We start from the raw sequence: 21,921 nt of genomic DNA on the forward strand, positions 1-21,921 counted from the left end.
CTCTTTCTCCCCGTGTATCTAAGAACATAAAAGGGCTTTCCGTAATGTCCTGCTGTTAGCATGCTAGCGTACATGGGAGGCTGTGCAATTAGAGGCTGGGCTTTGCAGCATGAGTACGTGCAAGACCGTTGTCACACCGCGTTACACAGCACCCAGAGGAACTCAGTCTCTGTGTTTTCTCTATGACATTTTTGTATTTTCTTGGAATTTGTCTTGCTCGCTGCTGTTTCTGTCGCTTTACCCAGTTCTGCTTTCTCGTTTGTTCTTTTTCTTGGGGTTGTAAGAGCATTGAGGGATGATCCTGCAGATCCTCTGACTCGGCGGTACCTGTGCTGCTCCGCAGCCTCCCCGAGCAGCCTCTTGCAGCCTGAGCCCATTGCTGCCCCGCTCCTGGCCTCCCTGCTCACCCACCTGAGGAGCATGACCACGTCCCCGTGCCTGCTCTCCACTGTGGACAGGACACAGTGGTCCTGCGTGGGCCACCTTCCCTGGGTCTCCACTGGTTTCCTGCGCGGAGGTCGGTGCTGCTCTCAGGTTTTGGTGCCCCAGAAAGGAGACAGTGCTGCAGCGGGGCCGTATCGGTACAGAGCGGTGAAAGGAGTATTTCCAGAGTCGTATGAGATGCTTTTCATTTTCACTTGTTCTACAGCATCCATTTGTTTGTTCAGCAGTTTTCAGAATGAAGCTATTCCATCCCCTGCATAATCACTAATGTTGCCTTTTTATTTTGTTTTCCTATATTCATGATAGGAACAGTCTTCCCTGTAGACAACCTATGGTGAATGTTCATCTCCCATCCGATTTCATTTTTCTCCTTGAACCTTTTTATTGGTCTTCATGCATACCAACTTGTGTGCTCTTTTATTGAGTGCAAGTGTTTGGGCTGTCCTCTAATGTGTCTGATGAATATTTTGGACAATGAGACCTAATATCCTGCTATCTTGGTAGTCAATTTAAATTTCAATTTTTTGAGGACTTAAAATTGTAATAGTGTTAGTCCTGTTCAGCTTATGTATATTACATATATATATTGTTGTGATGCTTCCTTTGTTGATTTAATGAAAAGTGTATTGGTAGGTTTAATGAAAAACAGCAAGAAATCAAAGCTGCCATCTTAGGAAGGCATTGAGAATAGATTTGATGGAGGAGATCTGTGGTGAATTAGGGTTAACTCTTTCCTGAATGTCCAGAAGTGTGTGGATTTAAAATTTGAATATAATACTGCAGTTGCATTGGAGGATCTTATTTTTGAAGTGCAGGTTAAGGGGGGGGGACCTGTGTTAAACCATGTTTGAACCCTAGCATGGGTCAGGGAGAGCTGGTTGTGGAGGTGGGTGTTTCAGCACATTGTGTAATTTAAAACAATTATGCTTAGGCAGAATTTACCTGCTTTCTTACTTCTGGCAGTACAAAGCCCTCTTCCCATTTACAGCAGACGGCCTATTTGCTTTTTCTCCCAGCACTCGTTAGCAAGATAGGGTAGAAGAGGCCTGGGATGTGGAGATAAGGGAGAGCCAGTGAACGTATGGGTCCTGGAGGCTGTGCTGGAGGATGCGACGCTAAACCTGCGTGGCTCGTTTGGTGGGCCAGGGAGCGGTACAAAACGTCCTGCCGCCGCGGGCACGGTTGGCGCTCCCGACGCACTCCCCACGGGAGCCGCACGAGTCGTCAACGCCGTCCGGCTGCACCGGCGAGGCTGTGAGGGCACTGTCCCCTCCCAGCAGCTCTGCTTGGGGTACGTAGCAAACGAAATTCTCCCCGCGGGGATTTCAGCTGTGTTTCAGCAGGCTCTGCACCTGTCCTCAACCCTCAAGGCCTTTGCTATATGCAGCCCCTGCTTCGTATCTCTGCAAGATGCTTTGAAACCTGGAGCGCTTTCCAGAAGCGTTGCCCATGCACGCTGACACCCGACGTCTGTCCTGCCTTTCGCCTCTTGGTGCTGACAGTCTCCGTCCTTCTGGCGGGAGGCAACAAGGTCAGCCCTGCAAAGGCTGCGCTCTGGTCCCAGCCGAGCCGCCGCTTGCAGGCTGCCCCTGGCTGCTGGGAAGGGGCTGTGGCTGCCTCTGGGAGCAGTCGTCCCCACGTAGCCAAGACAGAGATTGCCGCGTGCACAGCAAGTGTGGGTATTTTAAGCCGTTACAGGGAATTTAGCAACCTGGGGTGGGTTATTCTCTGCCTTCCTGCCTGCTCTTAGGTCCAGTTCCTTCCACGGCAGAATAGTCAAAACTGAAAATATAATATAAAATACAGACTAGTCATGGTTCATGCACTTCAAGCTAAGGTCGCAGTAGCACAGCACGTCTCCAGATCCAGGTCCAGGATGCTTTTCTAGGATCTCTCGCATCAGAGTAATAATAATTGCTGTAATGACAAGTCTTTGTGAGTAATTGTGATAAAGACTCTGCTTTTTTCTATGCCAACCAGAAGGGCAGCCTTGCTGGGGCTGAGCTGCTGGATGTGGCTCTTGGCCTAACCGGTGCATGGTTGCGTGGCTGCTGTGCATCAGCCTCGCATCTCGAGATGCCTTGCACTGGCTGCCACAGGGGACTGGTAAAGCGCAGGAGTGCTGGGGTCCCCACCACCTCACTTAGCCAAACCCACTGAGCCCCATAGCCCGTGCTTCCTCCTTCGCCCTCCTGCTGCCCTCCGCCCTGGTGCCTGCAGGTTGCCTGTCGCCGCGCGGAGCAAACCAGCCCAACGAAAAGCTGGTTTTCACCCTCTCGGCTCACGGCCGTGGGAGGCTGGGGGGCTGTTCCTCCCGTCAAGGAGGCACTGTCTCCTGGCGCTCCACCTCCGACGTGGCGAGTTGCAGGAATGCGAGTGATGCAGGAATTGCCATCACACCAGTGGGAAACCGAACGTCCGACCAGATGACGGCTCTAAATTTAAGGGCTTGCTGTCGAGCCATGTGTGCGTTAATGTGCCCTTTTGTGACCAAGCTAAAGATAATTTTCCTATCTGGAACAGCAGCTGCATTGTAAGTTGTATAAAGAGACTTCTCCGCTAATGAAGAGCGATCATAAAAGCATGACCTGCCCTGAGAAGATGAGCAAACTGGAGAGATCTGACTCGGGGTAGGGCTCTGACGCTCCACAGAAGCTGAAAAGAAGCTATTTGTAGAAACTCAAAAGATGTTTGGCTCCTTGAAAAATGCACAGGCCTTGCTGTTATTTTAATGTAAATGCCACTTGAGAGAATAGCAAAACTTTTTTTAAACCGTAGGAAAAGTCACTTTAAGTTATCTATGCTGGTTCAATATTCTCTGCAAAAATTGAGCCAAAAAAATGTAAATATACAGATAGTGCTATGGAACAGAAGGAAACTTTCAGCAAAAAAGCAGAGTTGGATACACTCTTGTGTGTTGTAGTGAGTGTATTTTTAACCCACCTGCTTATTTTAAACAAGTTGACCTTCGCAGAAGGTCTGCTATAGTCTTTTAGAGCTGGCAGAGGTCCAGTTACGTGCGTGTGATTGTGTATGGCATTTCATATTAGGAGACATGGAACAAACCCCTGGGTCAGCAGGGATTATCTGGATAGGTCATTTAGTGTGTTACTCCCACTTCTCTTCTTGAAGGGTTGGTTTAGACATACGGTAACACTCGGGGTCAGCTGCTTAGCTTGCAGCAGTGCAAACACGTGTTGTCTCAGGGAAGGTGGGTCACTAAACAGCATCTTTAATTGGCAGCCTCCTGAACACGAGTGGATAATACTTCCTGATCTCCTTGTGGCTTTAAAGCACGGGAAGGAGTGCCACGCTCTGTAGCCTCGTGGAGGTCTGCAGGGCTCAGAGGTGATCAGTGATGCTACAAATCTGTTTTCCCACCTGGTGACGTTATGGGGAGTGCCATGTGCAGGAAAGTGTCACTGGGGGCTTGTAAGGGCATGAGACCTGCAGACTTCGTGATTTGTGGTTTGTTGTCCTTCAAGGAAATAAATGCATAGGACGCTTCCTTAACATCTAGCATTGCTTGGAGAAAGACATCCCTAGCCAGGGTCCTGTACAAAGCACTTCCTCAGTGCTGCCCTGTGAGTCCGTGATGGGGCAATGTGCTGCTGAAGTTGTGCCACTCTCACGACCACGGGCTGTTACTTGCATGTAGAATGTGGACGGGGAGGGCCTGAGCAATCTGACCTGGCTTTGAAGTCAGCCACGCTTTAAGCATAAATCTTCTGCAACAACGTGGTATTCAGCGTTCCCTGACCAGCCGCGCTGCAGTGTCACGTTTCATGTATTCAGTGTTACGCTTCTTGTTTTCATTTCAGGTCCTGTTTCGGCATAAAAGTGAGATTCACGAGACTCCTCTAAGATGTCTTACAGAAAGGAGCTAGAAAAATACCGAGACCTGGATGAAGACAAGATCCTTGGAGCTCTGACAGAGGAGGAGCTCAGGAAGTTAGAGAATGAACTGGAAGAGCTGGATCCTGATGTAAGTCATTTTTACATGAGATTTGCTAGGTGGTAAATCTCAGAAATTGTGGGGGAATTGGCTGCGTTAATAATCTGTATTTAAGTGGGATCCTTTGCAGAGCCTGTACTCTGTGCAAGGATGGAAGAGACTGTCTGCAGATGAGCAGAAGCAGTCTTGCCATTGCAAGCACGGGCTACACGTGGGATTTTGTTTCTCTGATATTCCCATGCCCTTGCCCTGGCGTGCATGCTCCAGTGTGACGAGCACTGTGATTTGCAGCACCAATGTGAACCAGTGCTGGTGCAGGGCAGTAAAGCTGCAGAAACTGCATCTCTGCAAATGGTCTGTATTTTCCTCCATTTAGGTAGAAATCCAAATCCCAGAGTTTTGCAAAATGGGACAATTGCTTTTTAGCAACCTCCTAACATCAGTCGGAGCTGTGCGTATGCAAACGTTGGGCCTGCTGGTGCCCAGCAATGAAAGCTTTTTGGAGGCAACATTGTCCTGTGGCCCTAGCAGGGGGTATGCAGAGCCAACTGGCAGGCCTCTGGGTTACGGCAACATTAGATGATGAGGCTAGGCACTGCCAAGTGAGAAATTGTTCCTGCAACGTGCAGTTAGTGTTTCTGGGGGAAATGATGGGCAGTGTAGGTTGCATCAGCAGTATTTTTAATTGTAACACAGGAAAATAATTAAGACGTGGCAGGCTAGCTCCTGGGATTAAGCGTATGGGCTGATGGGCTGGTCACAGCTGCCTCAGAAGACACAGAGTCAGGCAGCATTCTGTGAAAGGTGCAGAAAGGTAAAATAGTTGCAAACATCTGTCAGTACAGGTGTAGCCTGAGTACAGGAGTTAAAGCATGAAGATCTCATGGTCACCTCTCACAGCACGAAGCCTGAGGAAGCAAGCTGTTCCCTATGCCTCCCTGCTTGTGCATTAGCACAGTTTTCTGTTGCCCTCCAAGGCTGCCCAAGTCTAATTGCTTCCTATTAGTCATTTTTCTTCCCAGGCTTTTCACCCATACAGATTTAAATTGTAATGAATTCTTTTTACTAGTTGGGCATGGAAAAATCAGCGTGTTGTTCAAAATCACCTTGGATGTCTTGAAAAGTAAATGTTGACTTCTATCCAGCCAAGCTTTAAAGAACATGCTTAGTGTCAAATCTGGGAATAGTCTGTCTTACTGCATTAAGGCTGTTCTATATTTAAATATAAGCAGGTGCTTACGTGCCGTATGTGTCAGGCACAAAGCAACTTCCCATGGTGGCTAATGTGACTGAATAACAAGGAGGCTGTTCGAAAAAGGGCTGAGGTTCGCAGGGGTTTTGTTCTGCAACGGAGTGACCTTCTCTGCAAGACCCTGCCTGTCGTTTCGTGATGGATCACGAAAGGCAGAAGAGACCACCGCAGCTCTCTGATCTGCCCTGTGAAAGACCATGGGATTTCCCTGAACTGATTCTTGTTGGGACACTTGGGGCGTGCGGGCACTCAGACGGACACGTATAGGGAGAAGATAGTTGAGTTTAGCAGCTTGGTTCTGGCGCTGCGACTGTTGCGAAGAGGCAGCAGAAATGGTGAGGGTGTGGGAAGAGGCTAGGAGGAGCAGGAGGTCATGGCTGAGAGCGCCCAGAGAAAGGGCTGGAGCTGCTGTTGTAGAGAAATATCCACTTGGCAGCATGGAGATCTTGTAGTGGAGCCAGCTTTTGAAATTGGAGGGGAGAAGGAGCATCATGTGTCTTAGATGATGTGGGAATCAGTGGGGTTGGATGGAGACAACCTCTGGCACAAGGAGAAGCAAATTGTCCAGCAGTGTGGAAGAAAGACAGTGCAATGAGGAAAGTGGAGAGGGGAGAGCATTTGATGGATGGGGACCATGGCCTGCACAGATAACCCATGTTTCTCCTCTCTGTGCCTAGAACGCATTGCTGCCAGCAGGGCTCAGGCAGCGGGATCAGACGCAAAAGCCACCAACCGGCCCGTTCAAAAGGGAGGAACTCATGGCCCACCTAGAAAAGCAGGCAAAGGACGTTAAAGACAGAGAAGACTTGGTTCCTTTCACGGGTGAAAAGAGAGGTATGGTCATCCTTTGCCATGCTGAGTATCTCATGACAAAGGCACAGTGGGTGCACAGCAGAAGGGTTGTATCTGACCCGCATTACTGAGCACAACTTCATTTTGACACCATTGGGGTGGCGGATCTGCTCTCTCTGCTGTCTAGCCGCAGCCCAGGCTGGCTGTTAAACTGGGGTGTGCCCGAGAGGTCCATGCGCTTGCTGATTTGCGTCCCACCCGGTATGTCGTTAAATGATGGACAGAGGCTGTACCACTGTGCAGCCTCATTCCCTCCCCATCCCACGGCAGCTGTATCAGGCTCTGGGGAGGACATCATCTTCTGTACTTTCTTGTTCCTCTTCTGCCCTGTCCTTCTGTGAGCTCTGCAGGCTGTACTCTGTCTTCCACCGTTGCCTTTCATGGTACAGAGAAACTCCACAGCTCCGCTCAGCTGTGATGGTCCCAACAGTTCCCATCTAGTCTTCATCCCTTCTTGACAACCCCAGCCCCATTGCGCAGTCTCCTGCAGCTTGCATGTTTCTGTCTTCCTGCACTGTGCCCTGCGACGGCTGCTGCACCCCTGCTCTGCGTGGCCCTGGGGCCTGTGAGCAGGGGGGTTGCTCTGCCTCTTCTCTTTCCTCTCCTGGCATCTTTTCCTTTTCTCCTGGGACATGTGCCATTATCCAAAGGACTTTTCTGCTCCCATCAGCACTCTGAATATCATCTGATGTGGAATATGGTCCGGTCAGTCCCTGCCTCTGGGTTCCAGGAGCTTCTCAGCAGCTTTTTTCTGCTGTTGTGTCTCCCTCTGTACCATGGTCCCCCTGCAGCAGCAGATCTGGTTGTATGCTGTTCGCACTACTGGTTGCCCCATGTCAAAAAAGAAGCTTCAACTTCAAATGTACCCCAGCCCAGCATTGGCTACCCGCCTGGCTAGCCCAGCAGGTAGTAGCTGTGCTCCGCAGGAGATGGAGGTATTTCAGGCATTTTAAGTCTTCAGCTTCTGGTCTGAGCTAATCATATTTCAATCTGATGTGATCTCAAACACATTAAACATATTTTCACTTGTAATACGCTGTTGAGTGAAGGCCCTACTTACATTGACTCTGAGCCAGAGATGGTAAATTATGTATTCACAGTTGTGGCAGAGCTGGAAATAAATCACCACGTTTGCAGTTCAGAGGGTGATTTACTAGTTTGCCATGGGAGGTGCTCTCCCTGGCCATGCTGCTGGACAGGGTGGGAGTTGGTGTGTGCATACATGCTGTATTATGATATATAATGTGTTTGCATGCGCCATTTAATTTAAAGTTCAAACTTGTAATAAAGCCAGACTGAGATATGAAACTTTCTAGAATCAGAACCCAGAAGCTTTGATGACACTGAGGTGTCAAAAAGAGTTACTGTGTGACGGTGGAATTAAGTTCGCCCTGTTTTGCCTATTCCCTGCTGAACTGACCAGATGGTGCGCACGGTTTGCCGAGCCGTGTGTCTGGTGGGACAAGGGTTTTGGGTCTGCGCACCAAGCCAGGGCTGAGGGGGCCAGCCCTCCCCAGACATTTTGCTGCAGAGTACCCAGAAGGTGCCTGGCCGTGCAGGCACACGTGACGCTCTGCCTATTTTTGCGAGAGCAGCTGTGTCCCAGGAGGCAGATTCCTGCCCTCTTCGTCAGGGCGGCAGCGCGCAGGCAGGAGATGGGCCGTTTTGCAAAAGGCTGTTTATAGCAGCCTCCATTTCGTACCGGGGGAGCCCAAAGCGCAGTTGCTTCTTCCTTGAGGCTAAATTTAGCCCCTTCTGTCTCTGCACATCCCTGAGCAGCAGGATCTTTGTTTCTCCCCTTTGGTGCCGCTGACTCTGGTTTCAGAGGAGGGACAAAAATAGTCCTGGCTGGCATGCTGGGCCGAGAGCTTTGCACTCGCTATCTCTCTGCAGCGATCCTGGACTATTTCAGGGGAGGGGACTGCTCTGAAATGCTGTGGGATCCCTCCCCTCCTCCCGTCCTGCAGCAGCACTGGGTTTACCCAACGGACTGCTCCCTGCTGTGGTGTGTTAAAACACCACGAGCCTCTCTTTTTTCTTTGGTGGCAGGGACGGTTGCAGGTAGGTGCCCCGTTGTGAAATCTCAGCCCTGACCCGTTCAGCCTCTGCAGAGAGATCTGCCCACCCGTTGGTGTGAGCAGCTAGGAGCTGGGAGCAGCCATGCAGTGCCATGCACCCCATCTACTGCCCCACGCCTCCCTGGGACGCAGCCGGCTCCGGCAGAGGAAGGGTTGTGGCTTGCCTGGTGACCATCCTGGGCAATGGGATGGGGGAGTGCTGGGGAGCCCACAGCATTCGGAGCTGGGCCGGAGCTGCGTCACTCGCTGCACAGCCCCTTGTCCACGTGGGCAGCCCCCGTTAGGAAAAGGCCACAAGGGAACAGCTGAGATGGCAGCTTTGCCTTACCACCTGTACCTGTTGCTTTGCACCTCTGACTTGTAAGGAAAAGGCATGTTCCTTGGCCTGTTGCTGTCCTGGGAGACAGAGCACAGAGGTCTCCATCTGGCTTGCCCTCTGTGTCTCTCCCGCCTGCCCTACTGTCCTCTGCAGCAACGTTGAGCCAGACCAGCTGCCCCAAGCCTGCTCCTCCTTGCATCCCGTGTGCTCGCTGGATGACCGGCTGCTGTCCCTGCCTGCTGCCAGACCCCCTCCACCACCTCCTTTCCACCCTCTTTTGACTAATGTGCCATTTGCCCTGCCACCATGCATTTGGAGTTAGCAGCAGGAACTGTCTCAGTGGCAGGACCAATCCTGCACAGTGCTGGATCTGGGCCACTGGCCTCTCTTGGTCCGTGTGAGCGCTGGCAAATCTCCATCCCTTTTATGCAGCCTTCAAAGACGTGAAGTCCTGCAGGGTCAGGCAGTGTGTGGCTTTCTGAGCGCTGTATGTTGAACAGTCATCGTCCTGTACAAACGTAGTATTGGGCTTTTGTAGATGCAGCCCTCTGCGCTGGTGAAAGCATCCAGCTCTGCAGCTGGAGCTGCCTGGCAGGTGCCTGCTGGCTCACATCGTGGCAGGACTCAGACCAAGCTAACGGGAAGGGATTCAGTGTCTCCTCTGATTTTTCTCTAGGTCCTTGTGCCCTCGCTGTCCTTTCCACTGTGCAAATCTCACCCCATGGAAATGCATCTGCACGGCTAGTTGTGAAACAGGTGCTATAGCTGTACTGAGAGTGACCTCACTTTGCATTTATAGGAAAAGCTTGGATCCCCAAGCAGAAGCCAATGGATCCTGTTCTGGAAAGTGTGACTCTGGAGCCGGAACTGGAGGAAGCCCTTGCTAATGCCTCTGATGCAGAGCTCTGTGACATTGCTGGTAAAAGTTTCACATGAATCGGGGGTTCAAGTTGTTCAACTACTAGTTTCTTTTTGTCTGTTCTTTTGTGGGAAATGAGCTATTGAGCTTTTTGCTGTTTATCTGAATGCTGTCAGTTTTGACAGGATTTATTTCTTTGTTAAAAAAGAAGCATATATTTGAAGTTACTCTCGGCCCATGTGATTTAATCGGGAGCACGGACCAGAGCTGAGGAGGGAGAATAAGGATTTATCAAAGGAACAGAGTGTGCTGCTTGATCTCTTCTCCTGTCTCTTCCACTGAATCTTGCAAATTGCAGCCTGTCACCTTCAGGAGCACAGCTTTCTTCAAGCCAAACCTCTAGGAAACAATCAAGCAGACCCAGTGAGAATGTGGATTTCTTGTGCAACCTATTAAAGGAGCTGTCAGGTTAGAGCAGTCTTTCAATGGATGCTCAGGGCTGCTGTTTGTTAAAGAGCTTTTCCAATACATTTTAAGGCTACGGATTTCTTGCAATTTGTGCAGTTGGTCAGTTTTGTGAGTGTTAGCTCCGGGGTGGGGGAATCCAGCAAAAGGTTGGTGTACTTCACGATGACTGAGAAGCAGGTTGGAATGCATAGCGAGCTGGAGAGGGGGACAGAGCGATTGCAGGTGCTGATCAGGCCCCGACAGCATGCTCTTCACCAGGCTAAACAAGCCCCGTGCAAACCGAGGAGGACAGGCATGATCCCGATCTGAGGGGTTTACGCCTCCATGCTAGGTAAGGTCAAGCAGCGTTCCCTTACTGCTTTTCAGTCAGTGTTGTCTGAGTGGAGGTGACCCCCTGCAAGCCTCATTGCTCTGCCACTTCAGAGATGACAACATTGATATCTTGCTGAAGCCAGTGGCATGGGCTTAGCTTTGTGACTGGGGTAGGATATGCCTTGGCCAAAGGAGCGTATGAACACCCCGAGCTCACATGTCTCCTGCTGGTCTAGCAGACGATGACTATTTCAGTGCTACTGGCTTCTTCTTCAGTTCTGTCTCCTTCAGAATTCCATACTCCCTAGCAGTATCTTCCTTGCCAGAAATATGTAAGATAGCCTGTTGAATAACCACACCAACTAGACATCTTCTATGTAATATCATATTCTGGCTTAGAAATGTGTTTCTGCATTAAGGCTTCCAACATATGTACCCTGGCCAAGCATTGTATCTCTGGGTTTTGCTTTTTTACTGTACTCCTAGAGTCCTATAAAGCCCTGTCCTATAAAATCTGCCTTTCTAAGCTCCAGATCTGTGCAGGAATTATTTTCACAGAGAAATGCTGTTCAGGGCAGCTTGTTCGGCAGTTGTTGGGAGAATACACTTGAAGTGGCAGCAGAACTGATGTGATACAAGCTGTGCTGAAATCTCAATATTGACAGTGACAGCGTTGCTTTTCCAAGTTTGCTAAGGCTATGAAACAGCTCCTGCCTGTTTAGCAGAGCTTGTTGTCAACCGTGGTGTATTGGATCCCTTCCTTGGCGAGACCAGTAGGATAGCTCTTGTGGGTGGCTCCCAGCAAGTCCTGGAAGGGCTCCTGTGCCTTTGGTCAGCTGGGGGAGGCAGAAATGGGATGCCTTCGTTCTGCTTGAGTTCCTTTGGATAATAAACAGTAAGCACCAGACTTACAAACAGCAGGTCCTTGTCTACCAGCACAAACTCTAGCCCCCCAAAACCCCAAGTGGTCATAAGAGCAGATCATTCCCTCTATCTGGAGTCCAGATAGTCACAGTCTTGGCTGGTGGAGAGATTTCATTGTCAGAGTAAGCTGTGTTTGGGGTGTATGTGTGTTCCCAAAATGCTGAGCCTGCAAATTACTTCTCTGAGCTGTGTGGCACTCCTGAAAATTTCAGCTGTGAGTACATGGCAGAGAAGAGGGCGGGCTAAAATACAAACAAGCAAACTCAAAGTGCCCAACCTCACTCAGACTTTCAGATGGAGACTGCTCGGCTCTGTGCAATCCAACCAGGGATGTGCTGGGGGGTGTGGGGAAGTGGATGGTGGTGTTTGTTGACACCCTTTGCTGCAGGCTGTCCTGCCTGTGCAACCCAGACCTGGAGTCACGGTGAGCTGTCACCGTAACAGATGCCATTCATGTGATGGGCCTCACGGATAGCTTTCTCCTGCAACTCCCAGCCCTTCTTGGCCAAAGCACCGAGCAAATGGTGATGGACTGGTACCAGCCAAGCATAAGAGGAGCAGCTCATGGGAAAGCAAAGTGCCTTTGTGGTGGCATGCTTGAATTTTAGGGAGAGATTTGTCCTTTATTTATTTTAATCACTCTGCCCATCTGGAGGTCAAGATTTGTTCAAATGTGTCTGTGTATAACAAGTATTCACGTGTCTGCATTTTTCTTTAGAAAGTCATATAGCTATTTAAAAAAAAAAAAGTTGATTAAAAAAGCAGTTTATTTTCAAACATGAACTTTCTGTGAGTAGCAGGGTTATTTTTATAAACTGAATCTTTGCCCAAATGTTTCTAAGCCATTGGCTTCCCACTGCTCATTTGCAGCTGGCAAGAAAGTCAGCAGATCCCCCTGGGCACGTTTCTATGTGCATTTGCATATTGGTTTTGCAGTGATGAGCCTGAGATAGATACACAAATTGGCAGAAGTTTGGCTTTTGGGCTCTTACAGTCTTTGAATTTTGTTCATACCATCACTTTCTGCATTTCAACCGAGCCAGCAGAGCTTTAGCTTCTCACAATGTCAACTTGCAAGCATACAAAGATCGATTCAAAGCACACCACCACCACTTGTTGTTGAGTAAAAACGTGATGTGCGTTGCCACGCTTCGGATGACAGCCACCTCGTAGGTTGCTGCCCGAGGGGTCGATTTTGTTCTGCATGGGGCACAGCTCATCTCAAAAACTGGAGTGTCGCAGTGGTGGCACGTGCCCAGGTGAGCAAGGGTGATGAGGATGTGCAGGCTCCTGCTGGACTGGACCCCTTAGATTAAATCCTACCAATGGATTTTTTTTTTTCTTTTATTGTCTTCCCCTCTCTGTTTTTTCATGATGCTGAATCAAGTCAGCTACTGGGAAGCCTTGGCTGTTTGTCTGCAAGATGACGTTCCTCTTCTCCTATTAATCATGCTAAATTGGAATAAACAAGGGAGCACATTTGAGCCCTGTTGTATATTTATGACAGCTGAGGTGCTTGGTCCCACCTTTGTATGTTGTTCTGTGCTTGCACAGGGAAAGGTAATGCACTGCGGAACCCCATCCCAGGCAGCACAGCATGTATGCATCTTTTCCTGGCTTTGGAGCCTGCAATAACTCAAGTTGTGTTCTCCTTTTCTGTTTCTGTAGCCATCCTTGGCATGCACACCTTGATGAGTAACCAGCAGTACTATGAGGCACTGGGGAGCAGCACCATCGTGAACAAAGAAGGGCTCAACAGTGAGTGATTTAGAGTGTTAGCAGGCTGCAGTGTTTGGCTTTGAAGCTGCTAGCGGGGGCAAAGTGGGAATTATTTTTAGGCTGAAGGTGGGAGCTGTGACTGTCAGAGCACCCTGTGATTGCTGGGGCCGTCTCTGGTGCATCCTTGCCCTGTGCGAGCCAGCGTGGTCTGAGCCACTGCCCTGGCACTGTCCAGGAGCTAGCACAGCCCAGGGAACAGCCCCACACAGGCGGTGTGCCCTCCATCACCCAGTTTTGGACCCTGAGAGCGTGTAGCAGCAGGCACTGGCTGTCCAGTGCTGGTTGGCCCCGCTGCCAGGCAGCATTTCTGGACACGCATGAGCACAGACGGAGCTGCTGAGTGCTTGCTGGGTCTTTCATCTTGAGTCTGTTTGTCAGGTCATGCTTCACTCTCCCAACATTGCTTCTGGAAGAGGAGAAACACACCCAAAGAGAACATGCTGCTGCCCAGGGTGCTTTCAGTTTCACATGTCTTGCTTTTCACCTGCAGGTGTGATTAAGCCCACGCAGTACAAACCAGTTCCTGATGAGGAACCAAACTCAACGGATGTGGAAGAAACTCTGAAACGAATACAAAGCAACGATCCTGACCTTGAGGAAGTCAACCTTAACAATATTATGGTATTTGCTCCTTTCTACTCTCTTAATAACAGGACCAAACATTTGATAGACAGATGGCAGAGACCAAGTCTGTTTTGCTGCACAGAGTAATACCATAATAACACTGCATGTAGCCAGATGAGAAGCACCAGTGCTTCCCGTCTCCGTTTTGGGCAATAGGCATTGTTACCTGCTGTGGGGCAGTGGTGCGGGGTTGATAGCAGCAGGACTCCTGTAGATGCTTGGAAGAGCGAAGCTGTGTTGAGGGTGGTGTGGGAGACCCGTCTCCAGCCTGTCTGGTTAAAGGTGTTCTAGGTTGCTTTAATGGCTTAGTCAGGCACATTTGGTGGAAGGGCTGTTCATGTAAGATCAAATGGTGGGAGGAAAAAGGCTTCATAATCCTGACACTTGCCATGAAAATATGAAGAAACCTCCCTTCTTGCAGGTAGCCCTGTGCATCTCCCACCCATCCCTTCTGTGGGACTTGTTTACTTCTTGTAGAAAGCAAATCAGGACTGCTTCTTATGTTGCCTCTGGGACACATACACATACAAAAAAATACAGTTTCCATCTGCCCTCCCTGACTCCAGGACCCCCATCCCATGGGGTCTGTTGAATGATGACATATTCAAATAGCAAGAGCATGGTTAACTGCTCCTGCACGTTCAAAACACTTGTGCCATGCCGCCTGCACCTTTCTATAACAGAAAGATTTTTACTTTCATGTATTTGATGCTGGATAGTGATCCTGAATGTCCCTTGGGGACACCAGGCTGAGGACCTGGCAGGCAGGCACTTTTTTTGTGTGTTGGACTCATGACTTTGGGACACGGTTTGGAGAACTGGGGAGTGGCAGTGGAGATGGTAAGCTGCTGGGCTCTGTGTTACGGCTTTGCAGATGACTTTGATTGTAGATGATTCCACACGGTGGGATCCAAGTGGTGTGGCAAGAAGTCCAAGCTAAGGATACCACTTAAAATTTTAGACGGGTGAAAATCTCTGCATCTGAAAAGGGTATCTAAAAAGTGTTTGATAAGTGAAAAAATACTCATTTTGTAGGTACTGAGAATAAACAGCATGGATTTATTTTCTGGGCTGAGACCTAGCAGGGCAAATGTTAGCCTAAAGGATGCTGTATAAAGCAGTCAGCGGTGTCTGTGGTTTGTACTGCAAGGAGATCGTTCCAGGTCTTTCTGGATCAGGCCCCATAGGTGGAAATTTTCCTGAACATGACATGAATGTTGCCCAATGCTGTCATTCACATTAAAAAGTGCAGTAGCAGTGCTTTGTAGGCTCATGGATCCTAGTTACTTACATCCCCACAGCGCCTGCGATCATAAGTAGCTGAGTTTCTGGGCAGTTAAACAGCAGAGACATTGTAGCTTCAAATCAAGGCAGTGAGCTATGAGCAGAGTGGGAAATAGGTTGAAGACATTGTCATGCTCCTTAGGCCATGCTGATTATAGCAAAAGAACTCGTAAAAACATTTGTCGACCCCTTCCTAAATTACTTCAGTGCATTTGGTGATTTGACCTTGATAAGACATTTAAAGTATCGTTTAAATGTATTGCATGTTCCTTTATACGGATGATGGCATAACACAGGTTCTCTGCATTTCTTTTCACAGAATATTCCCATACCAACTTTAAAAGCTTTTGCAGAAGCACTGAAAAATAACACCTATGTGAAGAAGTTCAGTATAGTTGGGACACGGAGCAATGATCCTGTTGCTTTCGTAAGTACTGTCGGCTCACTGTCATAAAGTTGTGGCAGGAGCCGTTCTTGGGCAAGGTATTTTCGGACTTACTGACTGACTGCTTTTGCACCTTACGTCACATTTGGCACATTCTGCACCTCTGGCATTTGGTGCAGGTGCTTCAGTTTCAGGAGCACTAGTGAAAGCCAGCGACAGACAGGCTTCGGTTCCTTTGCTTCCTTTTTCAGCTGCAGAGATTTCAGGACACAATCCTTTAGTCCCATTCGGGCTCACATTCATCCTCAAGGATCTCCTGGAAAAGGAGTGGGAGACAAGAACTGACGTCCTAGTGGCATTTTGTAAAAGCAGTTTGTCTCCCTTGATTTATCCTACATCAGGGCCACGCTGTTTGTTCCTGTCGGTACAAAGCCACACGCTGCTCTGTGCCCACCCATCCCTCCCCTTGCACACGTCTACTCTGCCTCTCTTTCATATATTCCTGTGCAGGAGGAGGACTCTGCATTTCTTATGCGTGGTCTCTGTGGGTGATATATGGTCTTCCTGGCTGCTGCAAGCGGTCTTAAATATCAGTGGGGATGCAGAGAGGTGCTGAGCTGTTCTGCCTGGCCCTCGTGCTGCCTTCCAGGCTGCATCCTTGCACACTCTTCCAGCACCACTGCAACCAATTTTTGCTCTTCGTCACCCAGGCCACTCCTACCTACCTCCACACACACATGTGCACACCAGTTTCCTGTTAGGAAAAAAAGCTTCTTTTTGGAGAGTGAGTACAGCACTCACATTATTTCAGGCACTCTGGGCTGGGGAAGAAGTCTGTGCAGGCAGCACTGCTGCTGTTTGAGGGCCTGTGGGGCACTGTGCAGGGGAGCTGCGGAGCCAAGTTTTGTGTGAGTGGGTGCAGATCAACCCTGCCGCTTGGGCATCACTTTCTGGTCCTTCTGTTTCATGATGTAGATAGGTCTTCCCATGCAGCTTATGAAATGAGATCATCAGATAAGGTCAGCGGGGTTCTGGTCTTCTGCACTGAGGGAAGCAAAAGTGATTATTATGGTTGAGGTGCTGCTTGGGAGGATGTCTTGGACGTGGAGAATCCCTTGTTGTTCAAGACAGATGCTTCTCTCTCTGCCTTTCATGGGGTCCTCCCGGTGTCCTCCGGAGGGGAGGGGAGTTGCTCGGGGGAGTTGCCCCGCTGCTCCGGGGTGCTCTGCCCCTGCCTGTCTGTCTGCCAGCTCTTCCCACCTGCCTCTGCCCACAGGCACTGGCAGAAATGCTGAAGGTCAATAACACGCTGAAGAGCCTGAACGTGGAATCGAACTTCATTTCTGGGTCAGGGATCCTGGCTGTTGTCGAAGCGCTCCAGGGCAACACGTCGCTCATAGAGCTGCGCATCGACAACCAGGTAAAGCGTGCGCGAGTGGGAGCTCTGCGCGAGTGAAGGCGTCCTGGTTGCGGGAAATTGAGTAGCTGGTCAAGGTGGAGGGTGGCAGCCTGCCGCCGCTGCCAGGTTGCTTTGGAGAGGTTTCAGCCCCGTGTTTCTGCTACAGTTCCTGGGCAGTATCTGCTACTACCTACAGTAATTTACAAAGGCTGTGGCAGTGCAAGCAGCTTTCTGTGTTCCTGGTGCTGCCCTGGAGAGCGGTGATGCACCTGCCCAATATTACGCCTTGCTCCAAGCTCTTGCGGGGACTTAAATAATAATGCCTATTTAGGAAAACTGAAAATTTTTGCTACAATGCAAGGGAAAGAGAAGGAGAGCTCCAGAGTGTGCAGTGGTACAGGCACTGTGACAAGTTTAGCTCCCCCAGAAACCCAGGGGGTAGTAGTGAAGCCGCTGAGCTAAGGGGAGCGCAGGGACAGATGACTGGGAGTTCAAAATCATAGTTTCTCCAGACGTCTCTTAGCTGCAAATCTGTCCAAGAAATAGAGTCTTTGGGCCAGAGGACTTGTGGGAATGTCTGCTGGAGGAGTTGGAGCCGCTCGGTTGTACCAGGAACAGGCCAGAGGTTTGTTTCACCAACTCCAGTCAGAAATGCTAAACGGACCATCAGGTCCAAAGAAGGAGAGAAGGGGTGGCGATGGCAGATCTAAGTGCTGGCTCTGAATCACGCTGTGACCTGACCAGCTTGCTTTTCTGTTTTCTGTTTTCAAAAGAGCCAGCCCTTGGGCAACAAAGTAGAAATGGAGATCGCGAACATGTTGGAAAAAAACACCTCCCTGCTGAAGTTCGGGTACCATTTCACGCAGCAAGGTCCCCGGCTCCGCGCCTCCAATGCCATGATGAATAACAACGACCTAGGTGAGTGGGGCTGGCTGCAAGCCAGGGAGCACGGGAAGGTCCCTCCCTCTGCCTGTGGGCAATTCCTAGTGGCAGAAAGGCAGAACTGCTCACTTGAAGGCTCCAGTGGATGTGCTTGAATTAGAAACCACCTCTTGAAGGGCCTGATGATGCCTTTCTCCTGAAGGAGGAAAGCAGCCTTCACTGACAGGTTCCCTAACGCAGCTGCTGTTGGGCAGGCGATGGGTTGTGCTCCAAACCTGGAGACGCTGGGCAGCTAAAACTCTCAGAAGAGGCAGCGTTTTTGGCAGTAACAGCAGGTCTTGTCGGGAAGGAGCGAGAGCTGCTAACGTGCTTTGGAATGGCGCGTGATACAGCATATGGCACATGGGTTGTGAGCTGCCAGCGCTTGTGATTCCTGCCAACTGCTTGTCTTCCTCCAGCTTCATTCCCACTTTAACAAGGAGATGAAAAGTAGTAGAGTTGAACGGCAGTGGGACTTGGCCCATCCCCTTCAGCAAAACGAATTGGAAGTGTTTCTAGGGAGAGGTGGGGAGCCACATGGCTTTGAGTTATCTTTATACCTCAATGAAGTGGTCAGAAGTGCTTGTGAAGCAAAATGTAGGCAAGGCTGCAGACTGCCATTTCAGCTCATGCATGCGGCAGAGGCTTTCTATTGCTTGGCTACAAGCTGCTGTAGAGCACTGGAAATCAGTCCCACAGAGCAGTACTGAACGCAGCCAGCGCACCAGCCACGCCGTGCTCGGTGGCTCCTAACTGCATAGTGGTTACACATGTGACAGCCCCGAACTCCTGCTCTGCAGTGGCAGACAATACACGCGGGAGGAATAAGCGAAAGTTTGCAGATTGTCCTTTTTCTACATTAGGGAGAACTCCTTCCCCAGGAGAGTGGGGGTTTGCAAGACGCAGAGGGACAGAGCCGGTGGCTGCCCCGACCCAGTGCTAGGCAGAGCCCTGCTGCGAGGGGGAGGCTGGGCTGGAGGCTCCCAGGGACACCCCCACCACCGCTAGCACTGCTGCCTTCTGCCAGACACAGCTAGAAAGCAAGGGCTAACAGGCAGGGGCTGAGAAAAGGCCTAACGTACAAACGCTAGCCATGAAGAAATGGTGGAAAACTGGAACCATGTATTTTAATCTGCATATGGTTCACCACAGACAGGGTCTTCTGTCCCCTCATGAATCAACTTCAGGTTTAAAAGCCACAGAAAACCAGCTTTAAGTGGCTGCCTTATTTAGACAGATGATAAGTATGTTGTGTTTTAAAAATAAAAATAAAAAAAAAAAATCAATCTGCTTGCTTCAGCCAGTACTGTGCTCCTAGGAAGCACAGCCAAGCATAGAGGTATGTACCAGTTCTTCAAGGACGACACAGAATACGTAGTATTACGGTTCACTGCATATTTATTCTGCCTGCAGCTGCATTCCTAGTTACTAGAGAGCTGCACCAGGAAAGAGTTGCTATTTTCTATATTTGGAACAGAGCAAGGGTTTTAATGACCATGCAGCAGCTGGCATTCAAAGTAATCAGCTGGAAGATTTGAATCTAGTGTTGTAATTGTTCCTGCTGTTAAGGAGAGGAATTCACAACTTGCCTTCCATGTAACAGTTGTGCATTTTGCCTCTTTGACCATCAAGATCTGCATTTTTTGTCTGATTTGGTTCTTGTTTGCAGCTCGTATTCATCGGTCTGATGGTCCCTGGCAATAGCGTCTCAGCTCCACTCCTGGACAATGTATAAGTACAGAAAAACTTTATTTTCCTCCCTGTCAGCAATAGCTCTCTGCTTGTGCTCCACTTCAGTGCTCTTGCCTACCGTCACCTGATGCTACCAGAACTTGGTTTTGGTCCTACAGCTTCTGTTCTTTAAGATGCTCTCTATGAACCAACTATGAAGGCTTTTACATTCATCCTCATGAGCTAACTTCTGCATCCTCTTTATACCTCTTTTTTTTCTCTTTCATCCTCGCACATATATCTTCAAAAGTCATGACTGTAGCTGTCAGAGCTGTAAATCAACTTTAAGAGTAGATACGAGGTAGCTTTGACCACATTAACCATGATCAGAGGGCTGGAGGCTAAAGGCTTAAGATAAGAAATGAGATTAAAAAAAAAAAAGTAAAATAAATTCTATTTGAAAGGGCAATTGAGAAAAACTAGCAAAGGAAAAACTGTGGCATCCGTCTCCTGCTGTCTTTACCTCAGTCAGCATCAGATGATGCTTTGGCCAAAGTCAGATTACAAAGACAAACTGTGTGAAATATAATTGACTGTAGAATAAGGGAGGTGAGGCCGAAAGTAGCTTCTGGCCTTAAAAATTCATAGGGAGAGAAACCTCACCTTACCTTCCTTGATTTTAAACTGGGTATGGCTTAAAGCAGGAATTCAGAAGCTGATGCTATCCTATTTCTTTCCTGGCAGAAAGTACATCTCTCAGCTCCTTTCCACAGCGGGTAAGCCAAGCCTGCCATCCACATCTTCCTGTTGCTGTGACTGACTCCTCTTCCTCTTCTTTTTCAGTGAGGAAGAGACGACTTGCAGAGTTGAACGGGCCTATTTTTCCCAAGTGCAGAACTGGAGTGTAGTTCCTGGCTACGGAGGTCGTTCCCGGTGATCTGTGCTGCACCGTGGAAATCTGAAGGCGAAAAGTGCCTTGACAGAGCATTTGTGGTGCCTGGGTTCTGTTTTATGCACTAACAGTTTAAATTAACTAGTGGCTGTAGTTGAAGATTTTATCCAGTAGGACTGTTGATGTTTTCTGTAGAGTTGGAAACTATTCAAGCCAGTAATAACCTGCCAATTTTATGCAATCTCAGTTTAGAGTACATCCCAGTGTAAAAGTGACTCTTAATTAACCTGGGACCTAATTTTTCTATAAACTTCCTGCACGGTGTTTCATACAGTTAGGATGTGGTATGCATGAGTGAAAGATACAACTGTTGCACACAAATTATAGAAGTATTAAAAAAATACTTTATTTTTTTTTTTTCCAAATTGATCTCAAGTAACTACAGAGGAGCAACTAGTTTAACAAGCACTTCTACTACCTGGAGACATGGCTAATTTCAAGAATTGTGAATTACAGTTTTTTTACCGACTTTTGCTGAGTCAGTTAGCTGGAGATGCTGTTTCAAATGCATCCCTGTGTTTCTTAGAAAAAATTGATCTCCACCCCCTGATTAAATGGAACTTAAGGCCACCAATTACAAAACAGAGTCTCAAAAATTGAGCAGTTTAGGATGGGTTAATATCCTTCTATCCTATGCATGTCTGAAGAAAACGGTCACTTTTAGAGATGCGATGCAAATCCTAACCCCACAGAGATAGCCAAACTAATCAGCAAACCAGAGCCCTCTCTTCTAATCCCCACTGCCTTCAGTTTCCTAATGTTAAAAGCGTGTGTCCAGATATTCACTGGAAACAAGTCAAATTCTCTCTCTTTGCTGTTTTGTCTCAACGACCATGTCCATTAATTAAATTTTGTTCTGCTAGGGATTGTTTCTTTCACTGCTGTCCCTCATGTCTGCATAAACGCAACAATAAATGTTGTGCCCTAGAAAAGCTGATAAGTGAAATAGGCCAACTCTGAACTTACTCTGCATACAGTCTGATAGCTTTTTGTCAGACAGCCTACTACCCATCATCGAGCCTGGGAGGAATTCCCCACAGGCCTGCGTAGCTCCCAGACATGCAGTGGATCGGACCCAGCACTATCCCATCCAAATCTCCCGCTATTAACGTGGGTGGGATCCTGCTCAGTAGGAAGAGTCTCCTGGCAGAAGCACTGCCATACTGAAGCCTTATCCTTGGTCTGATGACAGCTTGTCCTAGAAAACGTTCTCACTTGCTACAAATCTGTCTGTACGCATCTGTTAAGAGTGGAGTTTTGCAGCCTTTTACACATATTCCAGCAAGAGTCCCACAGATTTCTTCAGAGCTTGTGCGCAAACACTACCCATGATTTAGCTCTGACCAACGAAGCAGAGAAACATTACACTTTCAGCAATGTGGGAAACATATTTGTTGCTCTTCAAATCTTAATAAATGCACCAGTGGTGTCAAATAAAATGCT

At 48.8% G+C, this 21,921-nt stretch overlaps 1 protein-coding gene across 2 annotated transcripts; it reads left to right on the top strand.

The window, feature by feature from the left end:
* Positions 1-1,547: 1,547 nt before the first annotated feature.
* TMOD1 (tropomodulin 1) lies at positions 1,548-20,447 on the top strand. 2 transcript variants are annotated; one of them, XM_082336459.1, is made up of 11 exons: positions 1,548-1,735; positions 4,266-4,429; positions 6,329-6,485; positions 9,700-9,819; positions 13,132-13,221; positions 13,733-13,863; positions 15,470-15,577; positions 16,812-16,955; positions 17,708-17,852; positions 19,525-19,590; positions 20,370-20,447. In XM_082336459.1, exons 2-10 carry the CDS (start codon positions 4,310-4,312, stop codon positions 19,557-19,559), a joined length of 1,050 nt encoding a protein of 349 aa, XP_082192585.1. In that variant the 5' UTR covers positions 1,548-1,735; positions 4,266-4,309; the 3' UTR covers positions 19,560-19,590; positions 20,370-20,447. The 2 variants fall into 2 exon arrangements, with proteins under 2 accessions (XP_082192585.1, XP_082192586.1); XM_082336460.1 differs by having other exon boundaries at positions 19,525-19,584; positions 20,370-20,412.
* The last annotated feature ends 1,474 nt before the right edge of the window (positions 20,448-21,921 follow it).

This window comes from Platalea leucorodia, assembly GCF_965183815.1.
Source record: "Platalea leucorodia genome assembly, chromosome: Z".
Lineage (NCBI taxonomy): Eukaryota > Metazoa > Chordata > Aves > Pelecaniformes > Threskiornithidae > Platalea > Platalea leucorodia.